Genomic DNA, 16,693 nt, shown 5'->3' with positions numbered 1-16,693 from the left:
TTGCTAGAATAAAATGAGATATTTATAAAGTGCTTTGCAAAGCTTAAAGCACCATATACAAACTAGTTATTATCTTTATCTTCTTCATCATAATTATTACTTAACACAAAATCTTCACTTCTGCCTCTTCCTAATGATATAAAGGAAAGAAGAAGCTGCTAGGTGGTACACTGTGGACCTGGAGAAAGGAAGATCAGAGTTTGAATTTGGCCTCAGACACTAACTATATGACCCTAGGCAAGTCACTTAACCTCTGTTTGTCTTAGTTCTCCCATATGTAAAATGCGGATAACAATAGCATCTGTCTCCCAGGGTTGTTGTGTGATCAAATGAGATAATGATTGTAAACTGCTTACCACACAGTAGTACTTACATATATAATGTTAGCTATAGTTACTTTTTTTAAAAAATCCTTACCTTCCATCTTAGAATCAATACTGCATACTGGTTCCAAGGCAAAAGAGTGGTAAGGGTAGGCAATGGGGGTCAAGTGACTTGCCCAGGGTCACACAGCTGGGAAGTGTCTGAGGCCAGATTTGAACCTAGGACCTCCTGTCTCTAGGCCTGGCTCTCAATCCACTCAGCCAGCCAGCCAGCCAGCCAGTCAGCCAGGTGTCCCCTATAATTACTATTATTAAAGAACACTGGCCTGAGAGTCTGGAGAATTTGATTTTGGTCCCAGTGGTTCCCAAACTTTTTTGGCCTACTGCCCCCTTTCCAGAAAAAATATTACTTAGCACCCCCTGGAAATTATGAAACTATTTATTGAACTCAGAATAGAATGTAATACAAAAAAAAGTGTGGCCATCACCGCCTCCTTAGATCCCTGCAGCACCCACCAGGGGGTGGTAGCACCCACTTTGGGAATCACTGGTCCACATTCTGCAATTCATTTGCTATATTATGTTACACGCCTCACTCAACTTCTCTGGGCTTCAGTGTCCTCATCTGAAAAACCAAGGGGGTTGAACTAAATGACCTCTTAAGTAATTTAACTCTCTGAAATGCACTTCTCCATTTTCCTACCTTTCAAATCTCATTCACCCTAGTGATCTTTATCATGGATTCATTTAAAAAAATTTAAAATTTTAAAATATTTTTCCATGGTCATGGATTTATATTTTTAAAACCCCACTTTTCAATTTCTCTAGAAGCATTAAGAAAATCTAGTTCTCTCACCTAAAGTTCTTTCCATATTTTTCTTTTCAAGGGAGATGGGAAGAACAAAGACTTCCTCTGAAGTGGATCAACACTGACAATTCAGCTTCTATATGACCTAGTTAAGGCAAGCACTTACACCAGGAGGACCTGTTTATGGGTAGTGTCTTCCCTTTTGAAATTCAAGAGTAAGATGTTGATCACAGCAAGAAACTCTTAAGGGTAAATTGTATAGAAAGGAAATAAGGAAATGAGTCAGGGCAACCTATGCAACCCTGGGCGAGTCATTCAATTTCTTTCTGACTCAGTTTCCTCTCCTATAAAATAAGATAATAGCACCTAACTCCCAGGATTGTTGTTAAGATAAAATGAGATATTTTAAAATGTTCTGTAAACCTTAAAGTACCATATGCAAGCTAGCTTGGAGATTATTCAATATATACAATAGTTTGACTGTCCTGGAATGTTAACCCAAAACTTCATTTTAAAATATTGGGATCTTTTCCTTGCTCAAGATTTCTGTGAGTATTACCTCAAATCTTGGGGCAGTCACGTTGGAAAACAAGGTTAACTATTCATTCCAGTTTGGACATCTCTCTCTCCAAGCTAGAAATTGCTTGGATATAGATTTATGTTAAATTTAATATTGTTTCTGGAAGACTTCAGCCTAAGGCATAGGGTACATTATTGATATTAATATTTTTTGTTCAACACTATCTACATCCTCTGAACTCCCAAAGCAATTACTCAGTAATCATTCATTTGGTAACTAATCACATGCCGTCTTATGGCTTCTCTTGTACTGTTATAACTTGTATAGCTTATATAATATGAATGTATAATAATATAATATGTTATAAAACATATAATATGCTTTATATGTTTTATATCATTATTTTATATATTTTATATTTATATATAATTTATACATAATATATTTTATATAATGTATAAATATATAATAAAATATAATGAAATATAGAATGAAATCTATAATATATAATAAAATAATGTTATAAAACAATATATTTTATATAATGAATAAATATATAATAAAATATAATAGAATTATACATAATGTAATAACATAAGAATAAAATAATTAGTAAGAATAGTGAATCCTGAATAGCACTGCATATTTATAACTTTGAATAGTGAAAATTTGAATGCCATTTCAAGTGAGTCTCACTGATCAGGAGCTAATTGTAGTTGTTTTACTCTTATACTGTTATTCAAAATTTCACTTAAAATTTTTTTTAACTGTTTAAGGGCAGGAATTATACTTGTTTATAATCCCAAACAAAATCAACATATCTAACAAAAAAATAGATACTCAGTAAATATATGTTGATTGACCAAAAATATCAACACATTAACTGTTGAATAAAATTATAGTCTACTTATAGTGACAACTAGAATTTCATTGCCATACAATGATATACCTGTATTTTGAGTCTTGTTGTCTCTTTGTCAAAGTCTTGTAAGGTATTTCCTCTTCCACTGATGACTGGGTTTTGTGTTTCAGCATTTGTGTCATTTGTCACCATTTGCCAGGAATTTGTGTCTTTCTCATCGAGAGCCAATAGTTCTGCTGCGAGACAACCTAGTAATTCATCTGTTAATTTTTCCTTGTTTTCAGAGTCCAATGTGTCCATAGAAATTGAGCTTGAAATGCTTTCAGTTTTTTCAGTGCTCTGATATGTAACTGACTTATTTGCTAAACTGCTGTGTTCCATCGAATGTGTCCAGTTTTGGCTTTGTGGTGCCTGAGAAGATGCACTTTGGGCCCTCTCTGGGAAAGAGAAAGCAGTCAGCGATGAAAGTTTATTGGAAACCCTGTCAGATCTTGGGGTCTCAGAAAAAGTCTGGTTGACTTTCAGATTTCCAAGAGTCTCCATAGAGAATCTTTCTTGTAATAAGGACTCCATGGCATTCTCTTGACTTGGCTGTAACCATATATCCACTGAAGCTACAGATTTGGTTTGATGTCTCTCTTCAAGCTCATGCAGGTCTCTGAGGCTTGTAGCAAGTAGTTGACTCTGAGAAAGGTCTTCAGTCTTTGAGGATTGTTCCACTGAAACTTTATCCCCACTGGACAAATCTGGGCTAGGACCAGGTTCATTCTGATTTAGAGATGCAGCAAGATCCTCTGGAGAGTGAACGGAATTAAGGTGCTGAGCTTCATCTTTACAAGAGGGAGAGGTGTTTCCTGAAGATTTCATATGCCAATCAAGTTCTGAAATCACATCATCTTTTTCCATATTTACTATGACAACCTCTGTTGACTTGTGATTTTTTTCTTTTGAAATTAAATCTTTCTGCTTTTGTTTAATGCCAAGAGAACTTTTGGGAGGTTTTGGATGTCCCTTTTTCTGGGAAATTCTTACTTTGCCATTACCATTTCTTTCATTCTGTGTGGTAGGGCATTTGTTTGAAAGGCACCTTCTAGCTGGGGCAGAGCTCGTTTCCCTATAAAATTTGCTTTCCTGGCGCCCAGCTTCTCGGACATGACAATATACAGGAGTCCCAAACATTTCATAAATTCCTGGTCCTTTGTCAGTCGAATTGATTTCCTTGAACATATCACTATATTTCAGGTCTGAAAAATTAAAGTTTGACTTTGCCAGAGGGACAGAAACAGGAGCAGCTGTCTTTTTTGGTCCAGAATTTTTGCAGATGCAGGGAAATCCTTGCCTTTGGGGTTTCAAAGCACGGAGGTCTAATGGCTTCTCTTCTATTTGTGGCCCTCTTCTCTGAAGCTTGGCTGATTGCCCGGGCCTGGACTCAGCCTGCCCTAAAGTGGGGAACACTTGCCTTTTCATGCTTGCTTTTTGAAGAGTAGGTTTGATGGATCCCTCAATAGAAATTGTGAGATTCTGAGACGTCCTGATGTTCATCTTTGTCTTTGAATCTGATTTCTTCCTGTAGGTCTTCATCCTATGTTTGTCATTTTCTTGGTGAGCAAGTTTATGAAAGGTGGTGTTATTGTTATGAAGAGTACTCTTTCTCTTTGAGACACCCTGTTTGACTGTGCTTGGCTCCCTGGGGCATCCGTTTCCAGGAAAAGTAATGCAGACCAGAGGCACCATTTCACTCATTTCTGTTCCTGTTGTTTCTGATTCTACTATTTTTGTGGACTTCTCTCTGCCTGTGTGGCTTTTGAATATGTTTGCTGTTGGGTCGGGCGTGATGACAATAGGCACGGGTGTAAAGACAGGATCTGGAATATTATTTTGCTCACTGGTTTCATTTGGATGTCCTGATGCATTTCCAGGACCTTCTCTCTGGCCTTGCGTCATTACTAAAGGGTGAACTTCTTGGAGCAAGGTTTGAGATTCATGTGTCATTCCTTGATCTTGTTCATGGTTCTCATTCCTCAAGCTATAGTGTTTTCTTGATGTTATCCACTGAGTATTTTCCTCCTTGGTATCTCTAATTCCACCATCCTTGGGATCAGTCTCTTTTTCTTCAGAAGTGTTACTTTCTTTAAAAATGTCCTCATTCTCAATGGATGCCCACAACTGGCCTTTTTCAAAGACAGAGGCTTCAAGTTGTACACCATCTTCAGCTTTGTTGTGTTTTAGATCTTCTCTTTCCAGATGCTCTCTAGTGCCCTCCCCTGATGAGGACCAATGATCCTTCCGAAAGGAGCACATGTTCCTAGACCAAATGGAATTATAACTGTCAGATGTTCTGAGACTACAGTCCACAAAGACTCTAGTCTGAGTTTGTTGCAATTTAGTTGGTAAATGAAAGTCATCAGATCGACTAGTGGGCTCTATAAGATTAGGCATTGGATATATGGTTCTGGAAATATGTCTTTCTGTCTTTTTAAGGAGCTTGTTATTTTCTAGAAGAACAACTTGAGTTGACCCAGTAGGCAAGAATGATAATGGTATTAAGGAAAACTGGAAGAGAAGAGTGAAAATGCTGATGAATATTAGAATATTAAATGGTAATAATTATATATTCCATGGGCCTAAATTAAAACCAAATAGAATGTTCTTTGGTCAGTGCTATCTTCTGGTATGGTGGAAAGTTGGCCAAAATGCAAGGAGCTACCTTAGCTCTCAGTTTTCCTAACTGGAATCTCATTTCCAATTTTTAAAAGTATTTTTGAAAAGGAAAAGAAAAAAAAAGAATTTCAAAGAATCAAGTTTCTCTTAAGATTCATAGCTTTGGGGGCAGCTAGGTAGCTCAGTGGATTGAGAGCCAGGCCTAGAGACGGGAGGTCCTAGGTTCAAATTTGGCCTCAGACACTTCCCAGCTGTGTGACCCTGGGCAAGTCACTTGACCCCCATTGCCTACCCTTACCACTCTTCCACCTATAAGTCAATACACAGAAGTTAAGGGTTTAATAAAAAAAAAAAAAAGTAAAAAAAAAAAAAAGATTCATAGCTTTACATATTTGAATAATGAATGTCCTGTTGAATACAATTTCTTATTAAGGACAAGAGGTAGATAACTTCCTCTTTTTGGAATTTTCATAGTAATTGATCCAAGTCTTAAAATTCTTCATTTTATTAATTCAAAATTACTTTATTCTTATGTCACAACATTGATCATTATTTGATTCCCTACATGCCCAGAATGCTGTTGATGAATATTTATCCAGGAAAGTCACAGCTTGATGAGAGTGTTTTAGAAATATTACATACCTGATGTCTGAAAATTAGTCACCACAGGTGACTTAAAATAGACCCTTGTGCTTTATCCAATTTCAAGCTGAGCTGGCTTTTGTTCTTTGCCTCCAGAGGTCAGTATAACCTAATGTAAGAACTCTAAGTGCATGGCCTATAATACAGAGTAGGGAAGAGACTCTAAATAGACTTTAAAAGTTTATTCTTTTTGTTCTCTGGGCAGTGTTTAATTCCATGGTTTATACTGTGTCAGCAGGTGCACATGGAGAAAAGGAGCTAATTTGGGACCTATGTTATTTAATACTTCTTTTTAATAATCACTGTGGATACCTGCCTATGAGGAAAAAGGGAAGACTGTAGCCAGAAGACGAGAATTAGAAAGATAAGGAAGTCACATAATCTTTTGGAAGTATATTTTCTTACCTCTAAATTAGAATTTTCCTTCATCTCAAAGAGATGCCTGAAGAATAAATGAGGTATCAAGCCACATTTGCCCAGTGCCTGTATTCTTCCCCGACAGTACATATCAGATCTTAGGACAGAAAACCAGCCTCAAAACCAGGGAGATCAAGGTTCAAGTCAGCTCTAATAAATGCTGGCTGTGTGACCCTGGCAAGTCACTTGACTTCTCATTGCTCCAAGCCCATGATGCCCAATTGAAATAGAAACTCCCTACAGGTCCATATTGACGTAGACAACCACAAATTAACACTATCTGCTTGTTGTATTCTATTTTTATTTAGTTAGTTAAACCTTTCTCAATTTTACTTTAATCTGGTTATTGCTGCAGCCTAGAGTTTTGGGGGCTACTTGTGGCCAGTGAGCAGAGGCTGACATCTCTGCTCTAGGACGCTCTCTAAGACCAGAAAGGGCAGGGAAGGCACTGACCTACTTTGGCAGAGGGAGTTTCTTCATCTGAGAGTAATCTCATCCATCTTATCTTCTCAAGCAAATCTTCCTTCTATCATCCCTCCTCTTCAAGCTCTCCCAATCTATTGGCAGTTTGCCTACTACTTATGCCCATGTTTCCCAAATCTTCCACAATAACAACAAAACCATCCATCCCTACAAGCTGTCATCCTGTATCTGCCTTTCCTTTCATGACTAAAGTTGAGAGGGCCATCTACAATGTTTCCTTTTTTCCTCTCACTTTCTTTTTAACTCTCTGTAGTCTGGCTTCTGACTTCATCATGCAACTGAAAAATTCTCTCTCTAAAGTTACTAATAGTGGGGCATCTAAATGGCTCCGTGGATTGAGAGCCAGACCTGGAGTTGGGAGGCACTTGGTTCAGATCTGACCTCAAACATTTCCTAACTGTATGACCCTAGGAAAGTCATTCAGCCCCCCACTGCCAAGCCCTTACTGCTCTTCTCCTTTGGAACCAATACACAGTAGTGATTCTGACACAAAAGGTAAGGGTATAAAAATAAATAAAATTACTGATGATCTCTTAATTGACAAATCTAAAGGATTTTTTAAAATTCTCATCTTTCTTGATCTCTTTGCAGCCTTCCAACCTATCAAACGTCCTCTTTTCTCTAGTTTTCTGGACATCATCCTATCTGGGCTCTCCTCCTGGATAGCCAAATGCTCCCTAGTCTCTTTCGCTGGATCTTTGGCCAGCTCCCCCGGAGGGTGTCCCTTCTCTTCCTCCTCTTTACCATCTCACTTGAGGATCTCATCCACTCCCAGAGATTCAATGACCATCTCTCTACAGATGATTCTCAGACCTCTTTGTCCAGCCCTAACCTCTCTTTTGACTTCTGGTCTCATCTCTAGCTGCCCGATAGACCTCTTGTACTCAATGGTCCATAGACCTCTTAAACCCAACAGTCCAAAGCTGAACTCATTCACTTTCCCTTCAAACTCTCTCTTCTTCCAAACTTCCATATTGCTGTTGAAGGTAATACTATCTTCCTGGTCCTCCAAGTTCACAACCTAAGTGTCATCCAAAAGTCTTGACTCTCAACCCTCCCCATCTAATGAGTTGTCACCCTTGTCACTCCTCTAGCCTATACCTCCTTCTCTCCTCACACACTGCTCCTACCCTGGGGCTGGGCTGAATCACCTCCTACCTAGTGGCGGAGCCTCGAGTTTCTCTGGCTTGTGTCCATCCTCAGTATCACTGCCCCTTTGACCTTTCTTATGCACAGCTATGGCCACAGTCACACACACACACACACACACACACACACACACACACACCCCTCCCTCCCTCATTCAATAAACTCTAGTGGCTCCCTCTTACTTCCAAGATCAAATATAAATCTATAAGTTGTTCAAAGCCCCCTCTAATCTCTTAGCTTTCTAATCTTTGTACACCTTTTCTCCTTCCACATATTCTATGACCTAGAGACCCCAGAGTGCCTGAGGTTCCTTGCACAAGACACTCCATCTCCCAGCTCTGCCATTTTCATTGGCTGTTCCCCATGTCTAGAATTTTTCTCTCTTCAGTTCCACTTTCTCATCTCCCTGGATTCCTACAAGTTCCAGGTAAAGTTCTGCCATCATCAAGAAGTTTTCCCAGTTCCCCTTGATGTTAGTGCCTTCTTTCTGACTATCTCCACTTTTTAATATACACACATACATACATATATACACACGTGTGGGTAAGGATGTGTAAATATACATCTTGTTTGAACATGGCTGTCTGTATGTTATCTCCCCCATTAAGCTGTGAGCTCTTTAAGAGCAGGGATTGTCTTTTACCTTTCTGTGTCATGTCCCTAGCACTTAGCACAGTGCCTGGCACATTGCAGGCATTTAGTGAATTCTTGTTGACTAACTACAAGTTCCATCTTATATTATACATCATTATAAACTCTACTGTAGTGAAATACAGTCCAGTCTCTATCGCTATTCCTATTCTAAATTAGTTTTTATATTTATATATATTTATATAAAATATATTTATGTGTATAAATATATATGACATATTCATATATATTTCATATACTGACTATAGGGTCCTAACTGATGAAGAGTTAATGGCCCTTTAAAAATGCTTTACATTTTATATCTAGTTTATTAAGCCTCTGCTAAAAATTTTATTTAAATTAAATTAAATTCTTTTTATTATTAACATTTCAGCTGTTTCCAACTCTTCATGATCTCATTTGGGGTTCTCTTGACAAGGATAGTGGAGTAGTTTGCCATTTCCTTCTACTGCTCATTTTACAGATGAGGAAACTGAGGTAAATAGGGTTAAGTGGCTTGCCCATGGTTGCAGAGCTAGTAAGTATCTGAGGCTGGATTTGAACTCAGCTCTTCTTGACTCCAAGCTGATTCTCTCTCCCCTGTGCTAGCTAGTTGCCCCATTCAAATTCCAAACAGTATTATAATGAAGCAAACTATTGCTGTAATTTATTACATTATATGGAAGGGATTTGAAGTTGAGAAAATGAAATTTAAAGGACGAACAGCAAATACCACCTAGTACCTTCTTAGAAGATGAATGGTTATTTCTCCAGGAAATAAAGATCGAATTTTCAGAGTTATTGAATAAGACATCTTATATGGAAAAGGTTCCTTAACTTCTATTTTTATTTTTATTTCAGTTATTTTAAAGTAATATCTTACCTCAGTACTTCTACTACTAAGTTTTACAGCAGATGTGGTAAAACCTTAAAAGAGAGAGAGAGAGAGAGAGAGAGAGAGAGAGAGAGAGAGAGAGAGAGAGAGAGATTAATAATAGTCGGTATTCCTAATAATGAACCATGAAATAAAATTGGGTAGGGTGTTGGTAGGATAATGTTTCTGGCCAAGGTTTGTTGAGGAAGGACATGAAAGTTAAGTATGATATTTATACCATGAAAGTACTACCTAAGATCATAGATTCACAGCTGGAAGGATGTGAAAATTGTGACCCAAAGAAATAAAGTGACTTATCCAGAGTCATGGAGGTTCTAAGTGGCAGTCAGAATATGGACCCAACTCTCCTGGCTCCAAATTTAGAACCCATTCCACAGTGCCATCGAGGGGCTCTAACTGTACACTCAACTCAGCCCCTGTGTCTCCCCTTTCTGGGTGAGTCATGTGCCTTTGCTCTATACCCAATTCACACCTATGAGTAGGGGTTTGCTAGAGCCAGCTCGAACCAGCTTACAAGAGTCAATTGTTAAATTTTCAGTGTGAACATGAACACCTCAGAAATTGGCAAGTATCATGAATTAAAGTTTGATTTATTGTTTTATTGAATTCTAGACTTAAGGAAGTAATGGAGAAAATGTTAATAATGAAAATTAAATTTAAAAGTGTATTATACATTTATCCCCACTGCCACCCCCCACCACATTAAACATTTACCACCATACTACTGCTAGGAAGTAATTTTATTATTTTAATATCAGATTTGAGGAGGTCTCATTATAAACTGGAGGTCAATTGCTGCAGAGGGTCATTGGTCCTACAAGTATTAGGCAGACTTGAAAAGGAGCAGCAATGGGAAGACTGATGGATGTGGGATCAAAAGATCTAGTCTGGACTCTTGTCAATAATGTACTGAAACCCATGATCTGCCAGCTGGGATCACCCTTCTAACCCTATTCCATTGGTCCCTGTGATGGACCTATCTTGTTCCCAAACTCTAAACTTTCTTTTTCCCTTGAAACCAAAGATCTATTGCAGGCTTTTCACCATTTCAAGTGTCTCCTGAGGCAGGATCATCATTACTGCACACAGATCTCTGTGTGCTTCCCAGCACCCATTATGTCCCCAAGAATTTCCATCTCTTTGACATATTGGCACTTTTCCAACTTGGCAAATAGCGAGTACTAACATAGTTCCTGGAGGACAGCCCAGACAAATTAGATGTGTTTGGCATGGTCACAGGAGTGAATGAGGAAATCATTAAGCTAGTCCACCACCTCCTGCCCTAACACGAGCCCTGAAATAGCAGATGCATGAACTTCTGAAAAAACTTCAGGGGCATTGCACAGACCAATATTAATTCAGGCAAAGCAGGTCTGAAACTCTCTCCAAGATCAGACAGGTTGATCAAATCCAGGTTTTCCAGCATTGTGTTCAGAACTCTCATTTTCTTCTCATTTATCTTTCTGTAATCTTTATAAAATTGTGAATGAGGGATATTTAAATCACTTATATTTGCTGTTTTTCAATTTGGGTATTTTTGTCTTTTTTGCTAGCTTTTCTTTTAATTACTTAAGAACTAGATGATTTAGGGAGTATATATTTGATAATAATACTGTTTCTAATAGGTGACTGTGAAAAGAGAGTACTCTGTATACATATATATGTAGATGTATATTTAGATGCAGTCACTGTTTCAGATATTTTTGTTTAATGATTTTAACTTATTACAAAGGAAGGTTCAATCTGGGGGGGAGGGGAGAAGGATTTTATGCTCCCCCTCCCCAAAATGGCAATGTTAAGACAAAAGGCATCAATAAAGCATATTTTAATATATATGTTGATATTAGTTCATTATCTGTGGTTGCTTTAAGTATAATGTAGCTTCCCTGTTTGTCTCTCTTGACAGTATCTATTTTTACTGATGCCTTGTCTAAAATCATGATCACAATTCCTGCTTTTTTGGATTTGCCTGAAGCATAATAAATTTTATTCCAACCACTTGTTTTAACTCTAGATGTCTTCATGTTTTATTTATATATCGTGTATGCAGAAAAATATTGAGTTCTATAACCTATTTTGCCATTTTCTTCTGGTTTGGGGATATTTAGTCCATCAACATTTCAAAATTGTCATTATTAAGCTAGTAGTCTCCTCCATTAAATTCAGTTAATTTATTTTTTAAATCAGCATCAGATACCTGCAATTTGTTTGTTTGCAACAACAGAATGCCACTCTCCTCCCACAAATACCTCTGAGACTCTATTGTGTTAAGCTTAAACACCATTTTCTAGATTCTTTTTATTCTTTGTCTTCATCTGTTTCTTTCTCTGAGCCTGTCTCACTGTTTATGTCTCTCTCTGTCTTTTTAGCTTTATCACTTGGATTAGAATGTGGTTCAGGCTTTCCTTATTTTCTTCATTTCAAGATCATCTCTAGCACCCCATTCCAAGAAATATTCATTCAACTAATAATTAATCTTTCTGTAATCTTTATAAAATTGTGAATGAGGGATATTTAAATCACTTATATTTGCTGTTTTTCAATTTGGGTATTTTTGTCTTTTTTGCTAGCTTTTCTTTTAATTACTTAAGAACTAGATGATTTAGGGAGTATATATTTGATAATAATACTAGATTTGGGGATATGATTTACCCAGTCATACTCTTTGTTTTCTCAGTGGTGCTCATATAAAGTAAGATGTCTAAAACTGAGTAGCCTTATCACCACTTTGGCAAATAGTTTTATGAGATTCAGACTATTTTTTCTCAATTTGTGAAGGTTCTGGCACTTCCAATTGCTTCAGGATTTGTGTGTGTGTGTGTGTGTGTGTGTGTGTGCATAATGCTGCATGAAGCTATGAAATATGGTGACTACATTTCTAAAGGCACTAAATTTAGGGCTTATCTTTATTACAATACTGTCGATTCTATAAACTTCTAGTTTCCTCTGACATTTTTGCACCACCCTCCAAAGTGAATCTCCAGAAACTCTACCCAGAAAGAATTAAATCATTAAACTCCAACCCCTACCATGGTACGGTGCTCCTTCATTTTCAGCCCTGCCACTCATGTGCTAGCCCTATGCTCCCTTCCTTTCCCAACCTATTTATACTTCTTTCTCATACAACTGCCTTCAAATCAATATTACCATTGTCTCTAGAAAGGATATATCGATTGACTTCCTTTTCCATTTATACCATCTCTGTGACTTCCCAGACTTACACACCTTGACCTGGCCACTGTTCTCCTCTCTATGCTGTCTCCCTCCATAAGAAAGAGGAACTTATAGAAAGCAGGAATTATCTTTCTCTTTGCATTTATTCTCTAGTGTTTGGCATATATTAAGTGCTTAACAAATAGTTTTTCATTCTTCATTTCTTAGTGCTCAAATTTCTACCATTTCTTCCTTTAAGTCTTTTACTGAGCTTCTAACCCACACATGAGTTTTTTGCTTTTGTCCCATTGTCTTTTCTGGTGCTCTGTTGTGTTGAACTATTTTCTCTCTTTTCTGGGAGTTTTGTTTCACTTTATTTTACACCAAATCAAATCTTTTTAATATTTGCTCATTTGCCTACTCTCTCTCCTGGGTTTTCTGTGAGGTTTTCCTTTTGAGGAATTCTTCTCCCCCTCTTTTTTTCCTCATTGTTCTTTTACTTGATTTAGCAAATAGACAAATTTAAATGAGGTGAGGTAACTTCTCTGTCTCAACTAAGCTAAAAAAAATCCCAAAAAACTTGATACTGGAGAAAGAGCTCCGGCTTAAGGTCTAGTAGTAGGTTAACACAGACATAACAAACTACTCTTCTCAGCAATGCTTCCAGATGTTCTGGAAGTGAATTCCCCAAATCTCATAAAATGGTTAAATTATACAATATCAGTGAAAAATGCCCAAGACTAATAGTGAAAGGGTCATTCTGAAGCTGAATACCTTCCTTCAGGACTTGCCCAGGCTTGATCTCCTATTTAGGTCATAAGAAAAGACTAGAGTGGAAGTTCTTTGATCATTTTGATTGCCACAGATGAGGTATAAGATTGTTAAAGCTACAGTTCACTCTAAGAAAAGAATAAGTTCAAAATGACCCCCCAAGTTGGCCATAGCACAGATCCATAAATCTAGTGATTTGGAAGTTTGAATTCAAGAGTGAACCTCCAATCTCCAATAGCTACCCCCAAATCGACTTTTAATCACTAGTGGGCATCTCTGCAGAAATGCTATGGAATTGAACACGGTTTCAGATGCAACCAAAAGCAGGATTAAATGTGAGCACAATGGGTAGATGGATGGCTACCTCCAGCTAGACTAATTCATCACATATAAGTATGGTCAAATACTTTAAAGCATTCTTTGAGGCAGGAACCATGGCAAGACAGATTTGGGGTCTGGAGGAAAACTGCCATAATTTATCTATCATAGTCCTTTTCTCCCTACTGAAGCTGCTGCTAAATCTAAAAGTTGGTGATATCAGATCCAAGTGGGAATGTTAAAGGTCTCTGGAGTCCTTGAAAGGATACCTTTACATTATCCAACAGGTGATTGACTGTTTCCTGTGAGGTAAAAGGAAACAGCTGGTAGCCTGTCCCAGAGAAAAGTTGGCATGGACAGGAATCGAGGGATTCTCCTGGTACAAATTGCATTATTATTATGGTCTGTATTCTAGGTCATGCTCTTCTCCCTTGGGAGCTAGAAACAATTGGATTTGATGACCTTCAATGTTCCAGCCACTCCAAATCTGTGACTAATCATTATTAACTACCTTTGTAAAACTGGAGGCACCTACTTCCTCTTGTATCCTCTCCCATAATAGGGGAAGATAAGGAGGAAATCCTTCCCTTTTTTTCTTCTACATCCCATAGCATCCCAAGGTCCTAAAACATTAGACAAGATACTCTAGAGGTCCTCTGGCCACCTGATGAAAGGATTTGTGAGATTCATAGTGTTGTTAGGCTTTATGTCCCACCTGGAGCAGAGTTGATATATGCCAATGATAGGACACATCTCTGGCAAGGGAAGGGTAGTTTCTGTCTGGCAGGGTCTAAGATTGGAAGAGAGGGAGGGTAATTTGGAAAGTCAGGCTGGTTTCAATCAGTGAATCGCATGTGCCTATTCAAGGCATGAGACAAAGTGGAAAAAAACATTTGCAATGTAGCAATTTGGAACCAGGAGAGAATTCATATGAAATCAAGAAACTAATATAAATGTAACATATGTAATTAATGTAAAGGCATTGACTATATGACTTAACCGATTCCCTGAATTTCTTTAAAAATCTTTTGGTCTTTTAATTTGTGTTTCCTTCTCCTTGCTGCCACAAAAATGCTAGCCAGGTCAGGTCTGCTGAGCTTTCATCTGACTTAGCTGAGATAGTCCAGGTTCTTAGGCTGGTAATTCTAAAATTGGTTCTTATATTGCAGAATTGATTTGTTTGAAAAGAGGGAGAACAAAGGAGTCAGAAGAGACCTTTTTTGTCAAAGAGCAATGAAGCCCTAGGGAGGCTGATTATCTGGCTGACTTTCTTTGTGTGTCTGAATTTGTGCTATCCTCTCTTGATTGTTTCTAAAGAGAGTCTCATGGGCTGAGCTCTTAAGCTGCTGGAAGTCTTTTAAAAAATGTATTGATAATTTCATATTTTTATATTACCCTAATTCCGCAATATGTCTTTCCATAATGCCTCTCTACTTCCTAACACTGTGGGTCCTAACATACCTGCCTATAAAATGTCGATTTCACTATATTAGCTAAACATAACTGCTATGGGTTTCAAAGACTAACTAAAGCTGTGATGGATGGAATATTATGCCTGCAATCTGCATTAGGACTCTATTTCTCAGCATTTTCTAATAAAGATCCTAGGAAATACTTTGGGTATCAAAAAACACCTGACTCTTTTATGACATCTAGATGATATCACTATGATTTTGTATTCTTAATGTGCTATATTACTTTACATAGTCAGTACAGTATAAGACTATATGCTAATTTAGGGAATCTAAGATTTTTTAGCAGACTATTCATAGTTTCATGGGTTGCTATGAAACTCGGAATAAGCTACTTAAAAGTCCTTAAGATCAAAAAAAGAAGTGGGTTGATTGCATGGCAACAGTAGGAGGTAACTGATAGATAATCCATATTTTCCATCAGTATTCTCATATTGTCAGAATAGAAAGAAGGTCCTCAGAGGTCTTAGCTTTTCCTTGTTCTCTCTTAGTCATTCAATTGTACCCTATAAGGATGAAATTATTGGAGAGCATTGGCAAAAGTCATATAAGAAGGACAAGGATGGGTGGCCATGATTTGAATCATTGGAGAGAATACTCACATTGATGAACTTGGAGACCTAGTTTAATTTTTACAATATAAGAAAAGTAAACATTTAAGGAATATGAAATTGTTATATACAGTTTATAACTTTATTTTTCTATGTAATGTTTTTATCTGTTCCCATTTCCACCCATGGAGTATGTAAAGATATTCTCTACTTGCTTCTAGCTATGTATGATTCATCATTGGTTGGGTCCCTTCATTAGTTTCTGGGCCAGAAAAGCTGATGGCAAAGAGATTTCTTCCAGGTTGGAGATCCTTTTAAGAAGACAAGATATGCCTTTAGTTGTAGGGTAGAGAAAGGAAGAGTCCTTTCTCAACCCCACCAAATGGTAAGGCAAGGTATCCCTACCTGTCTTTGGAACAATGGCTCATACCAGAGATCCTTGTCTGTCTTGCCTCTCCTTTTGTGTTTCCTTCCCTCCAGCAGAACCTGGCAAGGTCCTGGGAGGCCTGCAACTACTGGTAGTCTATCAGTGGTTGTGGCTGAAACAACAGTAGCAGGATTGGATTTGCAAGGGGAAGAACATTGGCTTCAGAGAAAAAGGCCCCCCCAAGAAAAATCTTGTTTGGTATCTGATCAGTTGAATGCTCAGTGGAGAAAAAAATGTGACTAATTATCAGATACCTTGTAAAAAATCTGCTTCGATTTCAACAAGGATTAAATATTAGTCTTCTAATCGATTTTATTAGTAATGATAAGTTACTATTAGTTGGTTCTAATTATTGTATGATTCTTTATTGTTTAGCATTCCCTTTTCTGTGTTGAAATAAACCACCTATTTCATAGCTAATTCATATTTGCCTATCAGGTACTTTTTAACTTTTCCCTTTGCTAAGAAAACCCCTTAGACCATTTCTAAGACTAGCAATTCTTTAAGGAACAGTTTTCCTCAGAGTAGATGTGATGGGGAAAATAAAATCTTAAGAAATCAGACTATCTTCAAAGTGATGAACCCACGGCAAACCAAGACGGCAGATAAAG

General features: G+C 37.6%; 1 protein-coding gene across 1 annotated transcript in view; it reads right to left on the bottom strand.

Annotated features, from left to right (window-relative positions):
• Positions 1–16,693, bottom strand: part of MAP3K19 (mitogen-activated protein kinase kinase kinase 19) — an 81,082-nt gene that overhangs the window by 20,968 nt on the left and 43,421 nt on the right. Inside the window, exons 7-8 of the mRNA XM_044669133.1 lie at positions 9,379–9,422; positions 2,601–5,066 (exon numbers count right to left, since the gene is read on the bottom strand). Coding sequence (XP_044525068.1) covers positions 2,601–5,066; positions 9,379–9,422 — 2,510 coding nt within the window. The remainder of the gene's footprint in view (positions 1–2,600; positions 5,067–9,378; positions 9,423–16,693) is intronic.

This window comes from Gracilinanus agilis, chromosome 3 (assembly GCF_016433145.1).
Source record: "Gracilinanus agilis isolate LMUSP501 chromosome 3, AgileGrace, whole genome shotgun sequence".
Classification (NCBI taxonomy): domain Eukaryota; kingdom Metazoa; phylum Chordata; class Mammalia; order Didelphimorphia; family Didelphidae; genus Gracilinanus; species Gracilinanus agilis.
Note: the sequence above shows the minus strand (reverse complement) of the source record. Positions and strands in the feature narration are given on the sequence as shown.